The 14,253-nt window shown below is 35.9% G+C and overlaps 1 protein-coding gene across 1 annotated transcript in view; it reads left to right on the top strand.

Annotated features, from left to right (window-relative positions):
- LOC138168350 (cilia- and flagella-associated protein 43-like) overlaps positions 1-14,253 on the top strand; it is a 180,349-nt gene that overhangs the window by 155,868 nt on the left and 10,228 nt on the right. The window contains exons 33-34 of the mRNA XM_069097395.1: positions 1,297-1,409; positions 5,463-5,622. Coding sequence (XP_068953496.1) covers positions 1,297-1,409; positions 5,463-5,622 — 273 coding nt within the window. The remainder of the gene's footprint in view (positions 1-1,296; positions 1,410-5,462; positions 5,623-14,253) is intronic.

Genomic DNA, 14,253 nt, shown 5'->3' with positions numbered 1-14,253 from the left:
AGTAAGCTTGTTAACCCATTTTGAGTTGCTTTCCTTTAACAAAGCAGATCCAAGAACCTGTGGTGGAAGCAACCCTGAGGATGCTTGGGGTCCTTGCTGCTACAGATGGTGAATATTGCCTTTACTTCATAAAGGAGAATCAGCTGAAGGAGTTACTTAGCCTAAAGAAGAATAAACTCAGAAAGAACGCAATAGCTTTCAAGTACTTAAAGAGCTGTCATGTGGAGGAGGAATTGTTCTGCTTGGCTCTAGTGAGCAGAACTAAGAGTCTTGGGCAAATTAAAGCTTGGTGTAAAAAAAAAAAAAACGTCCTCAGAATGAAAACTACCCAAAATGGAATGAGTTCTCCCAGGAGGGCATGGATTATTCTGGGGGACGCCTTAGGGAGAGGGGTTGGAGGAAGGCTTCTTTCTCATGTATGGTTTGGACTAAATAAGTAACTAGGGTCCCTGGTCCCTCTGAAATGCAGATGATATTATTCTAAATTTGGTGGTGGTGCGAGTCTACTTATCTATTCTATTAGTTTTTCTCTTTTCCAGGAAGTCACAAAGGACAACTTTGATTTAAATGAGCATACTGAGCATTATTCTTTTACTAAGCTGTGCTTCATAGAATGGGAGACATGAAAAACCAGTGAGCTTGACTTGAGGAGTGTTAGAAGTACGCCTTCTCCTTCTCACCCCCTCAAAAAAACCCACTTATCATAAATAATAATAAATAATAGCTGACTTTGAGTTCCCATGTCTGACACCTACTGGCTATGCAGTGCTGGATAAGCCACTTAATTTGCAGCGTTTTAGGTCAAGGCTTCTTAAACTTTTACTACCTACAACCCCTTCATCCTTCTTAAACTCTAGGTCTCTAAAGCAACAGAGAATACACTTAACTGTATTGTCAGAATTTTCTCACCTGGGAGAGTTAACTATATTAACTAAAATATAGACCCAGTCTCCCCCTGTCATTAAATGCAGAGTCATTAGCATATGACCTACCATCTTTTGAGTGATATTGGAAACAAATTCCAAAACTAGAAGCCAGAAGAAAATTACATGCATATTTCATTTTCCTCAGAAGGAAATTTGATACCCACTCCAAATATTGGCAGAGAATGTCACAGAAGTTGCAGTTACTTGACATACTAAGTAGGTAGTGAGTGAGGAGAGTAATTTATCTTTGACAATACAACTTACTAGTTCTTGTTAAAAAATATTTTTTCTAAAAAAGTCATTGAAACAGATTTGTTCTAATTTTTAAAGTCTTGTTTTCTGAGAAGGTTGTGCTTTGGTTTTTGTTCAGGTAAAAAAGAAAGCTACTGATTTGCTAGAAATGCAGGCCTTCCTCCGGAGGAGAACTGAAGATGATGAAAAGGTTCAAATGGAAATTGAAAACATTTTTCAGGAACTCTATGTGTAATATAACTATTGATTCTTTCAGTCACTTTCATATATGCCTATTTTAAATTCTTTTTATTTGGAGGTAAATCTCCATTGTATAGGAGACTAAGATCAGTTTAAGTGGACATGACCTTGAACTACTCATTATGATTATGACCAGGGCTTTGAGAACTCAAACTTGAGATCACATTATATGAAATCTGATATGTCAGCTTGGGACTTTTTGACCTGGTCCTTTGCTGTTCTCATTATTATGAAGTATTCTTAATGTTTCAGCCCAAGTTTTTGTCTAATTTCTCACAGGCTAATAATAAAAATAAACAATAATGAAGTCCTAACCAGATCCTGTGCTAATTTCTGGAGATACAAAGACAGACATGCTCTGCTTACAAAAAGCTTATATTCTACTGTGGCAAAGCAGCATGTACATATATAAGTAAATGAAATATGTGTGTATCAAAATGGACTCAGTAAGAGATAATGTAGCTGATCTTTAAAAGAAACTAGGGATTCTGAGAAATGGAGGTGAGAAGGAAGTGCCTTCTAGGCATGAGGACCAACAATAAGACTGGCTGTACCACATAGGTTATAAAGGATTTTATATGCCATTTGTGTATATTTGCATTTGATGCTATAGGTAATGGGCTATAGGCAGCTAGGTGGTACACTGGATAGAGTGTCAAACCTAAAATCATGAAGATTCATCTTCCTGAGTTCAGATCTGGTCTCAGACACTTACTAGCTGTGTGACCCTGAGCTAGTTACTTAACCTTGTTTACCTCTGTTTTCCCATCTGTAAAACAAGCTAGAGAAGGAAACAGCAAAACACTTTAGTATCTTTGCCAAGAAAAGCCCAGAAGGGGTCATGAAGAATTGAACATTGAACAAGAGTTTATTGAAAGGGTAGGAGTTGTGTGTGTGATGCATGTAGAAAAATGCTTTATGAATAATACTTTGACAGGTAAAGGATAGATCAAAGAAAAGACAGACTTCAGGTGGGGAGACCATTTAGTAGACTATTGCAATTAACACATTAATGTAATAATCCAGGTGAGATATATGAGGAAAAGTGAAGTCACCAGGTGACCATGTAAGTGGAGAGAAAGGATGAGAAAGATGTGGAAGTCAAATAAAGATTTGGTTTCTGATTAGATATGTGGGGTCAGGAAGAGTGGGTATGTATCTGAAACTGGAAACCTTTGTTTGAAAATATTTTAGTTATCACAAAAGAAATAGGTAAATTCAGAAAAGGAATAGGTTTGGAAGGAAAGATAGTGAATTCTGTCCTGGACATACTGAATTTGAGATGCCTACAGATACCCAGTATAAATGTCCAGTGGTTAGTTTGGTGATGTGGAATAGATGTTCAAGAGAGAGATTATGACTGGATTTATAAATGTATGAGTCATCTGATTAGAGATGATAACTGAAGCAAAGGGAACTGATAAAGTCACCAAGACAGTTTAGAGGAAGAAGCGGGGGCCAGTACAGTGCCTTGGGCTATAGTATAACTACAGTTAGGTAACATGCATGATATGAATGTGGCATGATCCATCATTAAAGGAGAATGAAGAATGGTCAGATAAGAGGAGAGAAACAAGAGGAAGTGACAGGAAATCACAGAAAGAAAAGGAAACTCAAGAGAAGACAGTGGCCAACAGTGTCAAATGCAGCACTGTATTCAAGAAGGATGAGGATTGATAATGGGCCTTCGGATTAGGAAATTAAGAGAACACTGGGAGAGAGAAATTTCAGTTGAGTGATGAGGGTGAAAGCCAGATGGCAAAGGATGAGAGGAGAGATGGTGGAGGCAATGAATGTAGACAGCTTTTTGGAATTTGGTTGTAAAAAGGAGAGAAAGAAGATGATGACTTGGGAAGATGGTAGGATGTAGTGAGGGTTTATTAAGGATGCAGATGACTCATATGTATATAGCTTTTTAAAAAAAAGTTATGTAGCCTTTCAGAGTTTTCTTAAAATCTTTTAGAAATTTGTATAACCTTTAAAAACATTTTCTCACAACAATCCTGTGTAGTAATAGTGTATTGTTCTTATTTTACAGAAAATAATTCATACTTTCAAAAGTTTAGTAATTAGTTTAACGATCTTCAAACTTTTTCAATTCCACTCTTCAATGAGTAAAATATTTTTGAGCATGTATATTTCCCAGTTTACAGGCCAAATTATCACACTATTACACTAGGAATTGTAGACATTACAAAACTTACACAAAACTAGAAATGAAAAGGAAAGAGATAATATTAAATAATATTTGGTCCCAGAATAGGAAATCACTGGTGTGTATTAAGGAGAAGAGTAACATTAGGAAGATGACCGTTTTATGGAGCATGGATTGGAGAAAGGAGAAACTAAAGGTAGCAAGACCAATTAGGAATCTATTGCACTAGTCTAGATGAGAGGTGATGAGGAATTGGACTGTGGTGGTGGCTGTGTAAGTAGAGAGAGAGGGAAATATTTGAGACTGTGGAGATAGAAATAATAGGAATTAGGAACTGATGGGTTGTGGGATGTGGAGAATTTAGTTAAAGTAAGGAATCTAGAATGACACCAAGGCTGGACCTGAGTGACTAGTGACTGAATGATAGTGCTATGAATGATAGTAATAATAGGGAGGTTCAGAGGTTCATAGAGATGGTTTGAGGGGAAAGATAATAAGATCTCTGATGCAGCTTGAAGCCCATCCCTTCCAACTAATTCTTTGAGACGATGTCTCACCAAAAATGAAAAGGGACAAAAGGGTTTGGGGGGATTTTTTAATCTACTACTACCTCAGAGTATAAAGTTAGTCAAAGGATACAGAGCCATTGATGGATGCCTGCTGTATTTAGTGTGGTGATCCAAGGGGAAGAGAGGGTTGCTGTGGGAAGAATTTTCTCAGTTGCACTTTTCTAGCTAATGGTTCAACTGTCCTGGTCAGCTATTTTGAGGGGTCCACAGAGGGGCAGATAAGGAGGGGTTAGGAGCCTGCCCAGCCAAGGGAGAGGGTGGAAAAGGGAAATATGGTTATGTTGAAGATTGGCTGCAATGGGGAGATGGGAGTGTGATCCATCTTCCCACTCTCCAAGTTTTTTGAGTTCATGTTCCTACTTTAGAGACTAGTTAATAAAATGTAACTTGCTAGTCAAATTAGTCAATTTACCCTCTTTTTCTTTGGAAGCAATTATTTGGGCCTGAATTATTCTAGATAATTGCTTCAACTCTCTGCTTAATTTTTCCTATATTCATAAAATTTAATGAAACTATAATTATACTTGGCATGCAAATTTACTACTATGGGAATCTCCTGATTAATCATTGAAGTTTCACTGTAAGAAGCAGCTAGGTGATGCTGTGGATAGAGCACTGACCTTGGAGTCAGTAGGACCTGAGTTCAAATCTAGTCTCAAACACTTACTAGCTGTGTGGTCCTGGGCACGTCACTTAACCCCTATTGCCTCAAAAAACCAAAAGTTTCACTGTAAGAAAAACAATTAAATTATTCAGCAGTTTGTTAATTTGGTAAAAGGCAGGGTAAAGCAAAGTTTTTAATATATATTTCATCCCTTATAGTAGTTTGGGTTTTTTTTTTCAGATTTACATCATTTTAATAGACTAAAAGTTTGACTAGTCAAGTATTCTTAATCCTAGAATAACATTTTATGAACCCATTTATGTCCATACCACATTTTAATAACCCATACTGAATAGGAAGAATGATTATAGCTAAACTGATTTTGGGGGGAATGGCTACATTGTTCGAGTATTTTAAAAGTAAAGTGCCTTAATATGACTTCAATCAATCACCAAGTACTCATTATGAACCTAGTATGTGCCAGCCAATTCACTAGGCATTAGACACAAAGACAGAAGCAAAAGAGTCCTCCTAAAAGAGCTTATGTTCCAGTAAGAGGGACAACATGGATATATATGGTATATAGAAGATATACTACAAATAAACTAGAAGGTAGCCTTGGAAAGACTTACGTGCTTTATTCTCATTTAGTTACTAAATGAGATGTAAAAACAGAACAATAACTACAAATTGTTTCTCATTCTTTTTGATCTTAGATTACAGAAGGATAAAAGTATTTATCAGGTGGATATAATAGTTCAATTCCTGCTTACACAAGGGCAAGTGGAAACAGAAAATTTTCATTTTTTGTTGGAATTCTCTGACTGTGTTATCGTTACCAGGAATTTAATTGAGGAGCTGAATAATTCAATCCGGGTAATTATGAATTTTCAGGAAGAGAAAACACTGTAATGGCTATATGAATTAAGAATAATGTTTTTCCTTTTTAATTTCCACCTTTCCCCCTTCTATTTTCTTTTCAAAAATGTCATTGCTACCTTTTGTTTTTATATCATATATTCACAAATATACTCTCCCCTCTCCACTTAGTGAGACATCTTTTGTAATAGACTTAAATAGTATTTTTATTTTTCCTCCAGTTACATGTCAAGAAAATTTTTAGCATTAATTTTTACAAGATCTTAAGTTCCAAATTTTTCTCCCTTCCTCTCTCTCCTTCCCTTTTCTGAAAATGGCAGGCAGTTTGATATAGGCTATACATATGCTATAATGTAAAAATATTTCCATATTAGTGAAAGAAGAAACAGATCAAAATGAAAAAAAACTGAGAAAGAATAAAGTAAGTGAAAAATTTTGCTTCAGTCTGCATTCAGAGTCCATCAATTCTTTATCTAGATAGGGATAGCATTTTCCTTTGTGAGTCCTTTGTACTTGTATTGGATCATTGTGTTGCTAAGAAGAACTTTTGCTGATACTGTGTACATTGTTTTCCTGGTTCTGTTCATTTTTTTCTTTTTTTGTCTTTATTAATTTCTTTGTTTACTTTGAGTTTACAAGATTCAGCTCCCCAGTTCTTTGAGTTTCAAATTTTCTCCCCCTCCCTCCTGTTCTCCCCCTCCCATGGCGGCATACAATCAGGTATATCAGGTATATCTGCAGATATTTTCACATTAGACATTGGTCATGTTATAAACAAGGATTGTATCAGATGGAATGAACAATGGGAAAGAGGAAACCAAACCAAAAAAGAAAAAGAAATAGAACAGGTAATTTGTTTCAATCTGCATTCGAACTCTGTTCTTTCTGGTTCTTTCTCTGAATGTAAACATCTCTCTCCATCATGATTCTTTTGGAGTTTACTTATAGCCCTGCATTTCTGAGAGGAGTCCAATCTATCAAAGTTAGTTGTCATACATACGTTGTATCTGTAATTGTGTACAAATTTTTCCTGTTTCTGCTCTTCTCACTCAGTATCAGTTCATATAAGCCTCTCCAGGTAGATATGAAGTCCATCTGCTCTTCGTTTCTTATGGCACAATAGTATTCCATTAAATTCATATACCATAACTTATTTAGCCATTCCCCAATTGATGGGCATCCCCTTAATTTCCAATTCTTTGCCACCACAAAAAGAGCTGCTATAAATATTTTTGTACATATGGGTCTTCCTCCCGCTTCTGTGATCTCTTTGGGATACAACCCTAGAAGTGGTATTGCTGGGCCAAAGAATATGAAATTACTTATAGCCCTTTGGGCATAGTTCCAGATTGCTCTTCAGAATGGTTGGATCAGTTCACAACTCCACCAGCAATGTATTAGTGTTCCAATTTTTCCACATCCTCTCCAGTATTTATCATTTTCCTGTTTTGTCATCTTAGCCAATCTGACTGGTGAGATTTGGTACTTCAGAGTTGTTTTGATTTGCATTTCTCTAATCAATAGTGATTTAGAGCATTTTTTCATATGCTTATAGATATCTTTAATTTCTTTCTCTGAGAACTGTCTGTTCACATTCTTTGACCATTTATCAATTGTGGAATGACTTATATTTTTATAGATTTGACTCAATTCTCTGTATATTTTAGAAATGAGGCCTTTATCAGAGACATTGGTTGTAAAAATTCTTTCCCAATTTCCCACTTCCCTCTTAATGTTGGTTAGATTGGCTTTTTTTGTACAGAAGCTTTTCAGTTTCATGTAATCAAAGTTATCCATTTTACATTTTATAATGCTCTCTAATTCTTGTTTGGTCATGAAATCTTACCCTCTCCATAAATCTGAAAGGTAAACTATTCCTTGCTTTCCTAGATTGTTTACAGTATCATCCTTTATACCTAGATCACGCACCCATTTAGACTTAATTTTGGTATATGGTCTGTGCCCAGTTTCTGCCATACTATATTCCAGTTTTCCCAGCAGTTTTTTGTCAAATAGTGAGTTCTTATCCCCAAAACTGGGATCTTTGGGTTTATCAAAGAGTAGATTATTATAGTCATTGACTGCTGAGTCTCATGTGCCCAATCTATTCCATTGATCCACTGCTCTATTCCTCAGCCAATACCAAGTAGTTTTGATGACTGCTGCTTTATAATACAGATTAAAATCTGGTATAGCTAGGCCACCTTCCCTAGCATTTCTTTTCATTAATACCCTTGATATTCTGGACCTTTTCTTCTTCCAAATGAATTTTGTTACTATTTTTTCTAGGTCGATAAAGTAATTTTTTGGTAAATTGATTGGTGTGGCACTAAATATGTAATATAATTTAGGTAAAATTGACATTTTTATTATATTAGCTCAACCAAACCATGAGCAATTGATGTTTTTCCAATTAGTTAGATCTGACTTTATTTGTGTGAGAAGTGTTTTGTAGTTGTGTTCATATAGGTCCTGGGTTTGTTTTGGCAGGTAGATTCCCAAATATTTTATAATGTCTACTGTAACTTAAAATGGGATTTCTCTTTCTATCTCTTGCTGTTGGGTTTTATTAGAAACATACAGGAATCCTGAGGATGTATGTGGGTTTATTTTATATCCTGCAACTTTGCCAAATTTATTTATTGTCTCAAGCAGTTTTTTACTTCATTCTTTAGTATACTCTAAGTATATCATCCACAAAGAGTGATAACTTGGTCTGTTCTTTGCCTAATCTGATTCCTTTGATTTCTTTTTCTTCTCTAATTGCTACTGCTAATATTTCTAGTATGAGACTGAATAAGAGGGGTGATAGTGGACACCTTTGTTTCACCCCTGATCTTATGGGAAATGCTTCTAGCTTATCCCCTTTACATATAATATTTGCTGATGGCTTTAAATAGATGCTTCTTATTATTTTAAGGAAGGCTCCATTTATTCCTATATTTTCTAGTGTTTTTAATAGGAATGGATGTTGTACTTTGTCAAAAGCCTTTTCTACATCTATTGAGATGATCATGTGATTTCTGCTAGTTTTATTGTCATATGATTAATTATACTGATGGTTTTCCTAATATTAAACCATCCTTACATCCCTGGAATAAATCCTACCTGATCAAAGTGTATTATTCTTGTGATAAGTTGCTGTAGTCTTTTTGCTAATATTTTATTTTAAATGTTTGCATCTATATTCATGAGGGAAATTTGTCTATAATTTTCTTTTTCTGTTTTATTTCTTCCTGATTTAGGTATCAGTACCATATTTGTGTCATAAAAAGAATTTGGTAGGGCTCCTTCACTAATTTTCCCAAATAATTTGTAGAGTATTGGAATCAGTTGTTCTTTAAATGGTTGCTAGAATTCACTAGTAAATCCGTCTGGCCCTGGAGATTTTTTCCTAGGGAGATCACTGATGGCTTGTTCAATCTCTTTTTTCTGAGATTGGGTTATTTAAATAATTTACTTCCTCTTCAGTTAATCTGGACAGCTTTTATTTTTGTAAATATTTATCCATTTCACTAAGATTGTCAAATTTATGTGCATATAATTTAGCAAAATAATTCCCAATTATTGTTTTAATTTCCTCTTCATTGGAGGTAGATTCACCCTTTTCATTTTTGATACTCATAATTTGGTTTTCTTCTTTCTTTTTTTTATCATATTGGCTAAGTGTCCATCAATTTTATTGGGTTTTTCATAAAACCAGCTCTTAGTTTTATTTATTAATTCAATAGTTTTCTTAATTTTAATTTTATTAATCACTCCTTTGGTTTTCATTATTTCTAATTTAGTATTTAATTGCAGATTTTCAATTTGTTCTTTTTTCTAGCTTTTTCAATTGCATGCCCAATTCATTGACCTCACTATTCTCTAATTTATTCATGTATGCACTCAGGGATATAAAATTTCCCCTAAGAACCGCCTTTGCGGCATCCCATAAATTTTGGTATGTTGTCTCATTATTGTCATTCTCTTAAATGAAGTTACTGATTATTTCTATGATTTCTTGTTTGATCCACTCATTCTTTAGGATTAAATTATTTACTTTCCAATTAGTTTGTACTCTGTCTTTCCATGGCCCTTTATTGCACATGATTTTTATTGCATCATGATCTGAGAATTATGCATTTAATATTTCTCCTTTTCTGCACTGAATTGTGAGGTTTTTATGTCCTAGTACATGGTCGATTTTTGTGTATGGGCCATGTACCACTGAGAAGAAGGTATATTCCTTTTAATCCCCATTCAGTTTTCTCCAGAGATCTATCATACTTACCCTCTTTGAAATTCTATTCACCTCCTTAACTTCTTTCTTGTTTATTTTGAGGTCGGATTTATCAAGTTCAGAGAGAGGGAGATTAAGGTCCCCCACTAGTATAGTTTTGCTATCTATTTCTTCCCCTAATTCCCTTGCCTTCTCCTCTAGGAATTTGGATGCTATACCACTTGGTGCATATATGTTAAGTAATGATATTGCTTCATTCTCAATGATGCCTTTTAGCAGGATATAGTTTCCTTCCTTATCTCTTTTAATTAGATCAATTTTTGCTTTTGCTTTATCTGAGATAAGGATTGCTACCCCTGCTTTTTTTTATTTTAGCTGAGGCATGATATATTTTACTCCAGCCTTTTACCTTTACCCTATGTGTATCCCTCTCTTTCAGATGTGTTTCTTGTAATTGGCATATTGTAGGATTATGGTTTTTAATCCATTCTGCTATCCACTTCTGTTTTATGGGAGAGTTCATTCCATTCATGTTCACAGTTATGATTACTATCTGTCTCTTTCCCTCCATCCTATTCCCTCCCCTGTTTATGCTTATATTTTTCTCCCCTTCTCCCTTCCTCTCCTTAAGAGTTTTCCTTTTGACCACCACCTCCCTCAGTATTCCTTCTTATCAGCTCCCCTTCCTTTCCCTCCTCTTTCCCTTTACTTCTTCCCTGCCTTCTAAACACCCACCCCCTTATGTAGCCCTTCCCCCCTCCTACTGCCTGTGGGATATTTTTCTACTTAATGTAATGTTATTTCTTCTTTGCACCAAGAGTGACAGGAACAGATCTCATGCAAAGCTCCTCTCCCTCCCCTCTTTCACTCTATTATGATATGTTTTATGTTTCTTCTCGAGAGAGTCCTATGCTTAACTGGTTGTGTTATTCCCTCCTTGCACCAGAACCAATGAGGGAAAAGCTCATCTGATATTCATCTCCCTCCCTTCTTTCCCTCTGCTAGATTGTTTTTATGCCTCTTTTTGTGGCATAATTTACCCTTTTCTACTTCATTCTTTCCTCTTCTTCCATTTCAGTCCCTTTGCAGCCCTTAATAAGGTTTTTTTAAATAGTCATTTTGTGTAATTTATACTCATACTCTCTCTACTTGTCTATAAACAGCTCTTATTAAATAACAAGGTGTGTGTGTGTGTTTTCCTTGTTTACCTTTCTATGTCTCTCTTGTGTCTCATAATTGGAGGTTGAATTTTCCATTGAGCTGTGGCTTTTTCATCAGAAAGAAATCTGTTATATCATTGAATGACCATCTCTTTGCCTGGAAGAATATGTTCAGTTTCTCTGGGTAGGTGATCCTTGGTTGTAACACGAGCTCTTTTGCCTTGCAAAAAATTGTGTTCCACTTCTTCCGATCTTTCAGTGTAGAGGCTGCCAGATCCTGTGTGATCCTCACTGTATATCCTCAATATTTGAATTGTTTCTTTCTGGCCACTTGAAGTATTTTCTCCTTTACCTGGTAGTTCTGGAGTTTGGCCACAACATTTCGAGGACTTTTCAGTTTGGGATCTCTTTCAGGTGGTGTCCAGTGTATTCTCTCAATTTCTATTTTACCCTCTGGTTCTAGTATCTCAAGTCAGTTTTCCTTGATGAGCTCTTGGAAGATGTTGTCCAGGCTCATTTTTCATCATGATTTTCTGGTAGGCCTATGATTCTCAGATTATCTCTCCTGGATCTGTTTTCCAGGTCAGTTATTTTTCCATTGAAATATTTTACCTTTTTTTCTAATTTTTCATTCTTGATGTTTTCTTTGACTGATTCTTGGTTCCTCATAGAGTTATTCACTTCACTTTAGTTGATTCTAGTTTTTAATGAATTATTTTCCTTGGTTAGTTTTTGGAGCTCCTTTTCCATATCACACATTTTTCTTTTTAAGGAGCTGTTTTCTTCACTGTAATGTTTTCCTAACTTTGCAATTTTGATTTTAAAAAGAATTATTCATTTTATCTTCTATTTCTCTAATTTGTTTTTCAAAGTTCTTTTTTATCTCATCTAAGAATGCTCTCTGTGCTTGAGACCAGTTCCCTGTTGAGGCTTCTGCTGTGGAATCAACACTGTCTACCTCTGAATTTGATTCCTCCCAGTCACTATAGTGGGACTCCAGAGTCTTTGTCTTTGCAGTCTGCTTTTTCTCATTTTGAGGCAGGGCCCTAGCCACACCCTTCTTCTAGGGTTCCCAAGCCCTTACTATTTAAGGTTTTGCCATGGAGCAATAATTACTATGTTTTCAGGGTCAGAGGGGAAATTGGAGCAGCCAGGGTTCACTGTTTCATGCTGGTCCCTGGAGGTCCAGATAGGGGCTTTTTAAATTTCTGGGCTGTGGATTGGTAGTCCCAGTAGTAGTTACTGCCCCTGACAGGGACCCTGCATTTGATTTTTACCCTGCTATGTCCAGTCCCAGTCCTTTGGTGATAGGCCTGGCAGTGGCCCTTGTGGTTGGTGAGTCAACTTGCCGCCACGTTGATCAGGCCTCGTTTGGGCTTCTGCATGCCACGGTGTCAGTGAGCAGGCCTCTGTCTGCCAGTTGTATTCATTTTACTTTGCATCAGTTAATAGAAGTCTTTGATGGTTTTTCTGGAATCTGCCAGTTCATCATTTCTAGATAATTGCTTCAACTCTCTGCTTAATTTTTCCTATATTCATAAAATTTAATGAATCCATAATTATAGTTGTCATGCAAGTTTACTACTGTGGGAATCTCCTGATTAATCATTAAAGTTTCACTGTTAAGAAGCAGCTAGGTGATGCTGCACTGACATTGGAGTCAGTAGGACCTGAGTTCAAATTTAGTCTCAAACACTTACTAGCTGTGTGGTCTTGGGCAAGTCACTTAACCCCGATTGTATTCCATTACATTCATATGCCAGTTTGTTCAGCTATTCCCCAATTTATGGGCATCCCCTCAATTTCCAGCATTTTGACACCATTAAAAGGACTCCTATAAGTATTTTGCACATGTAGGTCCTTTTCCCTTTTTTATGATTTCTTTTGAATACAGACCTAGTAGTGGTATTGTTGGATCAAAGGGTATGCACAGTTTTATAATCCTTTGGCCATAGTTTCAAATTGCTCTCCAGAAGGGTTGGATCAGTTAATAACTATACTCACAATGCATTAATATCCCAATTTTCCAATATCTTCTCCAACATTTTTCATTTTCCTTTTCTGTCATATTAGTCAATCTGATAGGTATGAGGTTGTTTTAATTTGCATTTCTATAATCAACAGTGATGTAGAGCACTTCTTAAAATGCCTGTAGCTTTGATTTTTCATCTGCAAATTGCCTATTCATATCCTTTCACTTATCATTTGGGGAATAGTTTGTATTTTTGTAAATTTGGGTTAGTTTTCTATATATTTGAGAAATGAGGCCCTTGTCAGAGACACTGGCTATAAAAATTGTTTCTTATCTTTCTGCTTTCCTTCTAATCTTGGTTGCATTGGTTTTGTTTGTATAAAAGCTTTTTTTTTTGGAGGGAGGAAGGTAGGGCAATTGGGGTTAAGTGACTTGCCTAAGGTCACACGGCTAGTAAGTGTTAAGTGTCTGAGGTCAGATTTGAACAGGGTTGATGCTCTATTCGCTGTGCTACCTAGCTGCCCCTAAAAACTTTGTAATATAATCAAAATTACCTATTTTACATTTTGTAAATCTCTCTATCTCTGGTTTGGTCATGAATTCTTCCCCTCCCCATAGATCTGATAGGTAGACTATAACTTGCTCTTCTAATTTGCTTATGTCAAAATTTATGACTTATCCTTGATGTCTAAATCATGCCAAAGGTTTGTCATATCTAACCTTTCTAATATTCTGTTTACCTCCTTAGTGTCTTTCTTGCTTATTGTTTGGTTGGATTTATCAAGTTCAGAGAGGGGACAGTTGAAGCCCCCCACCAGTATAATTTTGCTATTTCTTATGGTACCTCATTTAACATCTCCTTTAAGAATTTGGATGTTGTACCACTTGGTGCATATGTTTAGTATTGATATTGCTTCATTGTCTTTTATTTAGCCAGATGTAGTTTCCTTCCTTACCTCTTTTACTTAGGTCTATTTTTGCTTTTACTTTGTCTGAGATTAGGATTGCTACCCCTGTTTTTTTCTTTTTTTCACTTCAGCTAAAACATAATAGATTCTTCTCTAGGCCCTACTCAAGTATGTTGCTTGTCTACTACCTTCCCTGATATGCCCTTCCTTCTGTCAGTACCTACCTTTACTTGATCTCCTCCCTTCCTATTTCCCTGTCAGGTAAGATAGATTTCTATATTCAACTGTGTATATGATCCTTTCTTTGAGCTAATGAGAGTAAGGTTCTTAAGTGATGCTCATTGCCTACCCTTCCATCTTACCCTC

Source organism: Petaurus breviceps, unplaced genomic scaffold (genome assembly GCF_028583685.1).
Source record: "Petaurus breviceps papuanus isolate PSGF00001 unplaced genomic scaffold, PetGlider_PUasm1.0 37, whole genome shotgun sequence".
In the NCBI taxonomy this organism is placed as follows: Eukaryota; Metazoa; Chordata; class Mammalia; order Diprotodontia; family Petauridae; genus Petaurus; species Petaurus breviceps.
Note: the sequence above shows the minus strand (reverse complement) of the source record. Positions and strands in the feature narration are given on the sequence as shown.